The sequence below is a fragment of the Loxodonta africana genome, chromosome 3, assembly GCF_030014295.1.
Source record: "Loxodonta africana isolate mLoxAfr1 chromosome 3, mLoxAfr1.hap2, whole genome shotgun sequence".
Lineage (NCBI taxonomy): Eukaryota > Metazoa > Chordata > Mammalia > Proboscidea > Elephantidae > Loxodonta > Loxodonta africana.
The window spans coordinates 56,073,035-56,085,752 of NC_087344.1; the positions used below are offsets into that span (position 1 = coordinate 56,073,035).

The 12,718-nt window shown below is 39.0% G+C and overlaps 1 protein-coding gene across 21 annotated transcripts in view; it reads right to left on the bottom strand.

The window, feature by feature from the left end:
* The window catches only part of EIF4G3 (eukaryotic translation initiation factor 4 gamma 3), a 389,785-nt gene that overhangs the window by 200,959 nt on the left and 176,108 nt on the right, over positions 1 to 12,718 (bottom strand). For 2 of the 21 annotated variants that reach the window (XM_064281420.1, XM_023551963.2), the window contains exon 1: positions 1,573 to 2,001. The exons of 17 other annotated variants lie outside the window; for them this stretch is intronic. In XM_064281420.1, coding sequence (XP_064137490.1) covers positions 1,573 to 1,605 — 33 coding nt within the window. In that variant the 5' untranslated portion in view covers positions 1,606 to 2,001. 2 more of the 21 variants (XM_023551961.2, XM_023551962.2) reach the window with 2 other exon arrangements.

Genomic DNA, 12,718 nt, shown 5'->3' on the forward strand with positions numbered 1-12,718 from the left:
TTAAAGACCTAAATAAATGGAAGCATCCTGTGTTCATGGGTTGGAAGACTTAATATTACTAAGATGACAATACTACCAAAAGCAATATACACATTTGCACTAAACCCTATCAAAATTCCAACAGCTTCTTTTGCAGAAATGGCAAAACTGATCCTCAAAATCACATGCAATTTCAAGGTACTTCGAATAGCCAAAACAGCTTTGAAAAAGAACAAAAAAAAGTTGGAGGACTCATACCTTCTGATTTCAAAACTTACTACAAAGCTACAGTAATCACAACAGTATGGTACTGGCATAATGGAATGGAATTCAAAGTCCAGATATAAACCAAACATCCATGGCCAACTGACTTTTTTACAAATTTAATGCAATTCAATTTAATTTAATGCAAAAGAATAGTGTCTTCAACAAACAGCCCTGGGAAAACTGTATATCCGCATGCAAAAGAATCAAGTTGAATCCCTACCTTATACCATATAAAAATTAACTCAAAATGGATCAAAGACCTAAATGTAAGAGGTAAAACCATAAAACTCTTAATAGAAAACATCAGGGTAAATCTTCATGACTTTGGATTTGGCAATGGATCCTTAGATCTATGTTACCTAAAGCAAAGACAACAAAAGAAAAAGTAGATATAAAAATAAAAAACTTTTGTGTGTTAAAGGATACTACCAAGAGAGTGAAAAGACAACTCATATAATGGGAGAAAATATTTGCAAAATCATATATCTGATAAGGGCTTAGTACCCAGCTAAAGAACTCATTCCAGGTTAACTCAAAATTCCCTAATGACTGTTATCAATTAAAAGGTGCTAAAATAGAAATTCCATTAAATATACTAACACCAGTGTCATATGAAAAATGAAATACATACATCCTCTAATGTTTGCTTAATTTATTTGTCAAAACGCAGGTGGAAACAAGTTAATACAATCCAATAATTGTTGAATCCACAAGATTTTTTAATCAAAAAAAGATATGTACTTCCTATTTCGTATATAATGCAAAGTACTACAAGTAAAGGAATTTCACAGACTGCTAGACTGATCAAATATTTCCATTTAAGGGTTTTCTGATACTGGGTATGTATACATTACTGTAAACTGAATGCTGGCATTTACTCCTTAATACAGTTTGCCTTTCTTTTTTGAAATTACCTCAGACACAAGTTCATATGCTGCATAGGCTGCACCTCAAAGAAGAACATGCAAATACCAAAAACCATAAATCATAATGACTTATTGCTTCCCAGACAAATGAGCAGATTATGATTATTATGTACACTCAGGCTTCCAAATTCTCTTTCCTTCAGAGCCAAGCATATCAATAGGTACACAGGATAATTACAATCACATTTTGACAACATTGAAAGAACTAAAATACATGGTGGTAGAAACCATAAAAGGTGAGTAAATGAAGGAAATCTGGAAAAAACTATTGCTACTGTAATTTAATATTAACATCCGGCAAATACACAGCACTAACATTTCCATTTTAAAAACACATTTATTATACCCTCACAAAAAGGAAAAAAAATGTTCCTATGTAAAAATTTTAGCACATAAATACCTCAATGATGGCCCTGAAGCACCCAGAATGCATATCTGTCCAGAATAAAAGCTAAAAATGTAATGGTGCAGAATTATTCTCTGAGAAATCAGAAAGCTATCTTCTTTTCCTAACCTTTCTTTTATACACCAAACTTTTCATCTTTACATTTGAAAAAAAGTGAAATAGTACTGGGAAACTATATATTCAAAGTTATTTATCTCTAAGGGAAAGCCCTCCATGATGAGTCTCCATTATGATTTTTCTATCTCATGATACTGAATGTAGTAAGAAAACAAAAATCCCCCATGAGTTATTTTTAGACCATCACTGAGCTGGTTAAGTAAACATTATGCCTGCTGTGTAATGTGACTCCCTTAGTACTTACTCTGCCGAGAATAAACAGACATCATGCACACTCAATCACATGAGACAGTTTCAGAAAATAGCTGAGTCACTCACCAACAGCCCTTTCACTTCCTGTTCCCAGTAACTCAATGGAAAGTTCTGTCTCACCGCAGCACTTGGCTTCTTCTCCCATTCCCACCAGTAAGGCACAATTCCCTGAAAGCTTTCCCTCAATAACACCAACCGGTTTATGAGAAAGCTTAATTTAGGCATCACATGGTTCTACCCCCAGCCCAACCAACACATCAAGTTATGGGCAATATAAAAACAAAGGCAAGCAAACACAGGAAGTTAATTAGGCTGGCAAATTTCATCTCAATGAGGCCTGGTCTACCTTGGAGAAAAATACGTATCTGTCCAGTTAACCTGGAAGTGAATGTAGCCACACTGCCCTTCCCTTGAGTTTGTACTTTTTGGAAATTGCTCAATACATCCCCTAGGTTTTCTTTCTTTCTTTTTTTAATTGTGTTTTAAGCAAAAGTTAGGTTCAAGTTAGTCTCTCATATAAAAATTTATATACACATTGTTACATGACCCTAGTTGTTCTCCCTGTAACGTGACAGTACACTACTCCTTTCCACCCGGATTTCCGGTGTCCTTTAAACCAGCTCCTGTCCCCGTCTGCCTTCTCATCCCGCCTCCAAACGGGAGCTGTGCATTTAGTCTTACGTATCTACTTGAGCTAAGAAGCACTCTCTTCGTAAGTATCATTTTATGTCTTATAGTCCAGTCTAATCTTTGTCTGAAGAGTTGACTTTGGGAATGGTTTCAGTTCTTGGCTAACAGAGTCCAGGGTCTGTGTTTTCTGGGGTCCCTCCAGTCTCAGTCAGACCATTCAATCTGGTCTTTTTAATAGAATTTGAGTTCTGTATCCCACTTTCCTCCTGTTCCATCAGGGACTCTCTGTTGTGTTCCTTGTCAGGGTGGTCATTAGCGGTAGCCGGACACCATCTAGTTCTTCTGGTCTCAGGTTGATGGAGTCTCTGGTTTATGTGGCCCCTTCTGTCTCTTGGGCTAATATTTCCCTTGTGTCTTTGGTGTTCGTCCTTCTTTGCTCCAGGTGAGTTGGGACCAATTGATATATCTTAGATGGTCTCTTGCTGGTTTTTAAGACCCCAGATGCCACTCACCAAAATGGGATGCAGAACATTTTCTTAATAAACTTCGTTATGTCAAAAGACCTAGATGTCTCCTGAAACCATGATTCCCAGAACCCCACCCCTGCTACTCTGACCCTCAAGGTCTTTAGCTGTATTCAGGAATCTTCTTAGCTTTTGGTTTAGTCCAGTTGTGCTGACTTCCCCTGTATTGTGTGTACTCCTTCCCTTAACCTAAGATAATTCTTATCCCTTACACTAGTTAGTGAATACCCCTCTCCCCTACCCCAACCCTCCTAACCATCAAAGAATGTTTCTTCTGTGTTTAAACCTTTTCTTGAGGTCTTATAATAGTGGTCTCCTATGATATTTGTCCTTTTGTGACTAATTTCACTCAGCCTAATGCCTTCCAGATTCATTCACGTTGTGAGATATTTTGCGAGTTCATCATTGTTCTTTATCGTTACATACCCAAAAACCCACTGGCGTCAAGTTGATTCCAACTCATAGCGACCCTATAGGACAGAGTAGAACTGCCCCATAGAGTTTCCAAGAAGCACCTGGCAGATTCGAACAGCTGACCTCTTGGTTAGCAGCCATAGCACTTAACCACTACGCCACCAGGGTTTCCTATTGTTACATAGTATTACATTTTGTGTATGTACCATAATTTGTTTATCCATCTGTTGATGGCCTCCTAGGTGTTTCTATCCTTCTGCTATTGTAAACAGTGCTGAATTCTCAATTCTGTTCCATTGTTCTATGTATCTGTTGTTGTACCAGTAGCAGGCTGTTTTGATTACCGTGGTGGTATAATAGGTTCTAAAATCAGGCAGTGTGAGGTCTCCCACTTCGTTCTTCTTCTTCAGTAATGCTTTACTTATCTGGGACCACTTCCCTTTGCATATGAAGTTGGTGATTTGTTTCTCCATCTCATAAAAAATGCCACTGGAATTTGGATCAGGATTGCACCATATCTGTAAATTGCTTTGGGTAGAAAAGACACTTTCACAATGTTGAGTCTTCCTATCTATGAGCAAGGTATATTTTTCCACTTATGTAGGCCTGTTTTGGTTTCCTGCAGTAATGTCTTGTAGTTTTTTTTTTTTTTTTTGTATAGCTCTTTTATGTCTCTGGTTAGATTTATTCCTAAGTATTTTATCTTTTGGGGGACTACTGTAAATGGTATCGATTTGGTGATTTCCTCTTCAAAGTTCTCTTTTGTTAGTGTAGAGTAATCCAACTGATTTTTATATGTTTATCTTATATCCTGATCCTTCGCTGAAATCTTCTATTCCAGTAGTTTTCCTTGTGGATTCTTTGGCGTTTTCTGTGTATAAGATCATATCATCTGCAAAGAGATACTTTTACTTCTTCCTTACCAATTTGGGTGCGCTTTATGTCTTTTTCTAGCCTAACTGCTCTGGCTAGGACCTCCAGCACAATGTTGAATAAGAGTGGTGATAAAGGGCATCCTTGTCTGGTTCCTGTTCTCAGGGGGAATGCTTTCAGACTCTCTCCATTTAGGATGATGATGGCTGCTGTGTGTTTTCCTTCTGACAGCATTCCTAAATGGCATGGTATATGGTCTTGACTTTTACTACGAATAGTAAAAAATAATGAACAAGGCCTCAAAGCAAAACTGCTTTAGACTTTCTTTCCTTTGAGGATGTTGATTAGCAGCTTCATTAAAAACATCAGATATTTTAAAACAAAAAAATTTTTTACTCAAATTGAAATTAAATAAACATTAAGCCATACATGACTTTAAATACAATAATCCAAGTTTTTTTGTTTTGTTTTGTTTTGTTTTTGGAGCACCAACTAGGAGTCATGGACATAAAACTGAAAAAGAAGAAATGGTTCCTGTGCTCAAGGGATCTGCAACTTACTTATTAACTCAACGGCAATACAATATAGGAAGAGTTATAAGAAAAGAGAATTAATGATATGTCAAGAAGTATACAGAAAGAATATATTAATTCTTTCTAGGAAAATGAGATGTCAATGACGCCTCCTAAAGTAACAGTTCAGCAAGGGATGGAAGGATGACCTGGCAGTTTGCCATGAGAAGAGAAAGGCATCATGTATATGCAAAACAAAGAATATAAACACATGCACAAAGACCTGGAAAAGTACGGTGTGTCTGCTGAACCATGAACAAGTCAGTAATGTCAGAGCATGGGCCTGAGTGAGGCAGAATGAGGGGTGGCGAGGTCCAAAAATTACATTAGGACCAGATCAAAGATAACTCTTACAAGAATATGGAGTCCTGGAGAAGAGATCTGTGTCAGGGATACCAGTTAGGGAGCTACTGCAATAGTCTAGATGATAAGGGTCTAGTCTACCTCAGGGAATCTAGACAAAGGAAATATGTGAGAGACAATTAGCATACTGAACACTACCCTTCTGTCAGTTTGTCCTATTGTGATGCCTTCCATAGTGATATGATGCTGGAACCTATGCCACCGGTACTTTAAATGCCAGCAGGGTCGCCCATGGTGGACAGGTTTTTAACAGAGCTTCCACACTAAGACGGACTAGAAGGAAAGGCCTGGAGATCTGCTTTGCAAAATTAGACAATGAAAACCATGTAGATCACCACAGAATATTGACTGATACAGTGCTGGAAGATGAGCCCCTCAGATTGCAAGGCACACAAAATGACTGGGGAAGAGGTGCCTCCTCAAAATAGAGTTGGCCTTAATGACGTGGACAGCATAAAGCCTTCAGGACCTTGATTTGGTGCTGTGACATGACTCAAAATGAGATGCAACAGCTGTAAACGTCCATTAATAATCAGAATGTGGAATGTACAAACGATGAATCAAAGAAAATTGGATGTTGTCAAAATGAAATGGAACACTTGAAGATCGATATCCTACGCATTTGTGAGCTGAAATGGGCTGGTTTTCGCCATTCTGAATTGGACAGTCATATGGTCTACTATGACAAGAATGACAAACTGAAGAGGAATAGTACTGCATTCATTGTCAAAAAGAACATTCCAAGATCTACCCTGAAGTATGCCCTCAGTCATAGATGAACATCCATACATCTAAAAGGAAGACCAGTTAATAAGACTATTATTCAAACAGACACACCAATTGAATTCCAAAGATGAAGAAACTGAAGAATTTTACAAACTGCTACAGTCCTAAATTAATCAAACTTGCAACCAAAATGCATTGATAATTACTGGTGACTGGAATGTAAAAGTTGGAAACAAAGAAGGAGGATCAGCAGTCAGAAAATATGGCCTTGGTGACAGGAACGGTGTCAGAGAATGAATGATAGAATTCTGCAAGGCCAATGGCCTATTCATCGGAAAAATTTTATTTCAACAAAAAATGAACTTCGCCAGATGGATTACACAGAATCGAACTGACAACATCTGTGGAAAGAGACAGTGGAGAAGCTCAAAATTATCAGCCAAGACAAAACCAGGGGCCAAGTGTGGAACAGACCATCAATTACAGATTATGCAAGTAGTAGATGATGTTGTAAAAAGTCAAGTCCACGAGCGCCAAAGTTTTACTTTGTATACATCCTGCCTGAATTCAGAAACTATCTTAAGAATAAATTTGATACACTGAATACTAATGATCAAAGACTTAGAAGAATTGTGAGATAACATCAATGACATCATATATGAAGAAAGAAACTCCAACATCCTCCCCGCATTGCTGTCAAGTTGATTCTGACTCATAGTGACCCTAGGGAACAGAAGAGAACTACCCGATAGGGTGTCCAAGGCTGTAAATCTTTATGGAAGCAGACTGTCACATCTGTCTTCCATGGTGGCTGGTGGGTTCGAACTGTTGACCTTTCAATTATCAGCTGAGTGTTTAATCACTGCACCATCAGGCTTCTGAAGAAAGTAAAAGGCAATTAAAAAGACAGAAAAGATAAGAACACATACCAGAAGAGATCCTGAAACCTGCTCTTGGGAACAGAGAAGCTAAAGCAAACTGAAGAAACGATGAAGTAAATGAGCTGAACAAAAGATTTCAAATGGTGACTTAAGAAGACAAGGTAAAGTATTATAACATAATGTGCAAAGACCTGGAGTTTGAAAACGAAAAAGGAAAAAAATGAGTGGCATTTGTAAAGATAAAAGAACCTTAGATAAAATCAAACTTCGAGTTTGCAGTACTGAAGGATTCTATTGGCAAAAACGCCCATGCGCCTGTCAGTTTGTCGTACTAAGGGGGCTTATGTGTTGTGTGATGCTGGAAGCTATACCACCAGTATTCAAATACTAGTAGGGTCATCCATGGTGGACAGGCATCAGCTGAGCTTCTAGACTCAGACTGACTAGGAAGAAGGACCTAGCGGTCTACTTCTGAAAACAATTAGCCAGCAGAACATTGTCTGATATAGTGTAGGAAGGTGAGCCCTTCAGGTTGGAAGGCACTCAAAAGACGACTGGGGAAGAACTGCCTCCTCAATGTAGACTAGACCTTAATAACGTAGATGGAGTCGAGCTTTCGGGACCTTCATTTGCTGATGAGGCACAACTCAAAATGAGAAGAAACAACTGCAAATATCCATTAATAATTGGAACTTGGAATGTAGGAAGTATGAATCTAAGAAAACTGGAAATCATAAAAATGAAATGGGACGCATAAAGATCGATATCCTAGGCATTAATGAGCAGAAATGGACTCATATTGGTCATTCTGAATCAGACAATCCTATGGTCTCCTACGCTGGAAATGACAACTTGAAGAGGAATGGCGTCACATTCATCATCAAAAAGAACATTTCAAGATCTATCCTGAAGTACAACACTGTCAGTGATAGGGTAATATCCATATGCCTATAAGAAAGACCAGTTAATATCACTATTATTCAAATTTACTCACCAACCACTAAGGCCAAATATTAAGAAATTGAATACTTTTATCAACTTCTGCAGTCTGAAATTGATCGAACATGCAATCAGGATGGCACTGATAATTACTGGTGATTGGAATGCAAAGTTGGAAACAAACAAGAAGGACTGGTAGTTGGAAAATATGGTTTGGTGACAGAAACAATGCCGGAGATCGAATGATAGAATTTTCCAAGACCAACGACTTCTTCATTGCAAAACTTTTTTTCATCAATATAAACAACAACTATACACATGGACCTCACCAGATGGAATACACATGAATCAAATCCACTACATCTGCGAAAAGAAACGACGGGAAAGCTCAATAACATTAGTCAGAACGAAGCCAGGGGTCGACTGCGGATCAGACCATAAATTACTCATATGCAAGCTCAAGTTGAAACTGAAGAAAATTAGAACAAGTCCACGAGAGCTAAAGTACGACCTTCAAGATATCCTACGTGCATTTAGAGACCATCTCAAGAATAGAATTGACGTGTTGAACACTGATGGCCAAAGACCAGACAAGCTATGGAAGGACATCATACATGAAGAAAGCAAGAGGTCATTAAAAAGACAGGAGAGAAAGAAAAGACCAAAATGGATGCCACAAGAGACTCTGGAAACTTGCTCTTGAACATCGAGTAGCTAAAGCAGAAGAAAACACGATGTAGTAAAAGAGCTGAACAGGGCTTTCAAAGAGTGGCTTGAGAAGATAAAGTATCATGATGACATGTGCAAAGAGGTGGAGACAGAAAACCAAAAGGGGAGAACACACTCAGCATTTCTCAAACTGAAAGAACTGAAGAAAAAATTCAAGCCTCGAGTTGCAATAATGAAGGATTCTATGGGAAAAATATTAAGCAATGCAGGAAGCATCAAAAAAAAAAAAAAAAAAAAAATGGAGGAAAACAAAGTCACTCTCCCAAAAAGAATTGGTCAACGTTCAATCATTTTAGGAGATAACATATGATCAAGAACCAACGGTACTGAAGAAAGAAGTCCAACCTGCACTGAAGGCACTGGCGAAAAACAAGTTTCCTGGAATTGACGGAATACCAGTTGAGATGTTTCAACAACTGGATGCAGCGCTGGAAGTGCTCACTTGTTTATGCCCAAAACTTGGTAGATAGCTACCTGGATTACCGACTGGAAGAGATCCATATCTGTGCCTATCCCCAGGAAAGGTGATCCAACCAAATGTGGAAATTATCGAAAAATATCACATGCAAGCAATATTTTGCTGAAGATCACTCAAAAGCGCTGCAGTAGTATATCAGCATGCAACTGCCAGAAACTCAGCCAGATTTTCAAGAGGACACGGAATGAGGAATATCACTGCTGATGTCAGATGGATCCTGGCTGAAAGCAGAGAATACCAGAAAGATGTTTACTTGTGTTTTATTGCCTATGCAAAGGCATTTGACTGTGTGGATCATAACAAATTGTGGAGAATGGAAATTCCAGAACACTTAATTGTGCCCATGAGGAATCTGTACATGGACGGATCAAGAGACAGTCGTTTGAACAGAACAAAGGGATACTGCCTTGTTCAAAGTCAAGAAAGGTATGCTTCAAGGTTGTATCCTTTCACCATACTTATTCAATCTGTATGCTGAGCAAATAACCCAAGAAGCTGGACTATATGAAGAACACAGCATCAGGATGGGAGGAAGACTCATTAACAACCTGTGTTATGCAGACGACACAACCTTGCTTGCTGAAAGGGAACAGGACTTGAAGCACTTGCTGACGAAGACCAAGGACTGCAGCCTTTGGTATGGATTACACCCCAACATAAAGAAAACAAAAATTCTCACAACTGGACCAGTAAGCAACATCATTATGAACAGGGACAAGATTGGGTTGTTAAGGATTTCCTTTTACTTGAATCCACCATCAACACCCATGTAAGCAGCAGTCAAGAAATCGAACAACAGATTGCATTGGGCAAATCGCCTGCGAAAGATCTCTTTAAAGTGCTGAAAAGCAGAGATACCACCTTGAAGACTAAGGTGTGCCTGATCCAAGCCATGGTGTTTTCAATCGCCTCATATGCATGCGAAAGCTGGACAGTGAATAAGGAAGACCTCTGAATTGTGGTGTTGACGAATAATACAGAATATACCATGGACTGACAAAAGAACCAACAAATCTGTCTAGAAAGAAGTCAACCAGAATGGTCCTTAGAAGCAAGGATGGCAAGAATATGTCTCACATACTTTGGACATGTTATCAGGAGGCATCAGTCACTGGAGAAGGACATCATGCTTAGTAAAGCAGAGGGTCAGAGAGAAAGAGAAAGAACCTCAATGAGATGGACTGACATAGTGGCTGCAACAAATGGACTCAAGCATAGCAACAATTGTGAGGATGGTGCAGGACCTGGCAGTATTTCATTCCGTTGTGCACACGGTTGCTATCAGTTGCAATCGACTGAATGGTACCTAACAACAACAAGAACGTGGGTAAAAAACTGAATGAGGGAGAAAGTACCAAAAGAAGATAGAGTCCCCGTGTGTTACAAATGGTTAAAACACTCAGTTGTTAACAAAGGTGCCCTGGAAGAAAGGTCTGGTGATATACTTCAAAAAAATCAGTCATGGGGATGGGTAGGAAAGACCATGGAAGGAATATACAGATTCACTGTACCAAAAAGAATTGGCCAATGTTCAACCATTTCAGACGACAGTGTATGACCAAGAACGTCTGCTACTGAAGTATGAAGTCCGAGCTGCACTGAAGGCACTGCCTAAAAACAAGGCTCCAGGAATTGACAGAATGTCAACTGAGATACTTCAACAAATGGATGCAAGTCTGGAAGAGCCTTCTGGTCTATGTCCAGAAATTTGGAAGACAGCTACTTGGCCAACCAACTAGTACAGATTCATATTTGTGCTCAATCCAAAGACAACAAAATAGAATGCAGATATTAGAAAACAATATCACATGCTACTAAAAGTTTTTGAAGATAATTCAAAAATAGCTGCAGCTATACACTAACAAGGAACTGCCAGAAGTTCAAGATGGATTCAGAAGATGATATGGAATGAGGGATATATCATTGCTGATGTCAGATGGATCCTGGCTAAAAGGAGGGAATATCAGAAAGATGTTTACCTGTGTTTTATCAACAATGCAAAGCAATGTGACTGTGTGGATCATAACAATTTATGGATAACACTGAAAAAATGGAATTCCAGAACACTTAGTTGTATTCATGCAGAACCTGTACATGGATCAACAGGCAGTGTTCAAACATAATAAGGGGATATTTTGTGGTTTAAAATTGGGAAAGGTGTGTGGTAGGGTTTTATTCTTTCATCTTACTTATTCAATCTGTATGCTGAACAAATAATCTGAGAAGCTGGACTATATGAAGAAGAACCTGGCATCAAGACTGGAGGAAGACTTCTTATAAGCTGCAATATGCAGATGACACAACCTTGTTTGCCAAAAATGAAGACAACTTGAAGAACTTACTGATGAAGGTCAAATACAACAGCCTTCAGTATGGATTACACCTGAACATGAAGAAAACAAAAATCCTCACAACTGGGCCCATAAACAGTGAAGAAATTTAAGTTGCAGGGGGGCGTCTATGTCAATCGGCTCAGCATAGTTCATAAAGACAATGTCCTGTATCTTACTTTGGTGAGTAGTGTCAGGGGTATTAAAAGATTGCGTGCGGCCATCTAAGATACATCTCTTTGTCTCTTTCCATCCGAAGCAAAGGGGAGTGAACAAAACCAAAGATTCGAGGAAATAGGGAGTCCAAAGGACTAAGGGACCGCATGAACCATGACCTACATGGCTCAAGAACTAGACGGTGCCCGGCTACCACTACTGATCACTCTGACTGGGACCACAATAGAGGGGCCCAGAGAGAGTGAGAAAAAACGTTGAACAAATAATCAAATTCACAAAAGAGACCAGACTTACTGGTCCGACAGAGACTGCAGGAACCTCCGAGACTATGGCCCTAAGACACCGTTATGACCTGGAACTGAAGCCATTCCCAGTAACCAGCTTTCAGCCAAACGATGGACAGGCCCATAAAATAAACAATAACACTTGAGAGGAATGTGTTCCTTCAAACAATCAGCTATACGAAATTGATAGGACAACACTTGCCCAAAAAACAAAGATGAGAAGGCAGGAAGGGGTAGAAAATCTGGACAAAAAGAAATGGGGAGCCCAAGGCATAAATGGGTAGTGCTGACGCATTGACAGGAATGCAGCCAATGTCTTGGACCACTTTATGTACAGACTTTCAAATGGGCAACTGATTTGCTCTATAAACTTTCACCTAATGCACAATTAAAAAAAAAAAAAAGAAGAAGAAGAAAGCGAAGTTGTCCAGTGATTTCATTCTACTTGGATCAACAATCCACATCCATGAAATTAGCAGTCAAGAAACCAAATGACATATTGCATTGGGCATGACAATGGAAAAGGAAGACTGAAGAATTAATGCATTCAAATTGTGGTGTTGGAGAAGAACATTGAATATACCATGAACTGTCAGAAGAATGAACAAATCAGTCTTGGGGGAATTACGGCCAGAATGTTCCTTAAAAGTGAGGATGGTGATATTTGTCTTGCTTATTTTTTGGACACGTAATTAGGAGGGACCAATTGCTGAAGGAGGATATCATGCTTGGTAAAGTAGAGGGTTAGCAAAAAAGAGGGAGACCCTCAATGAGATTAACTCCAACAATGAGTGGCTGCAAATGAAATCAAACATAGCAACAATCATGAGGATGCCACCAGAGCTGGCAAC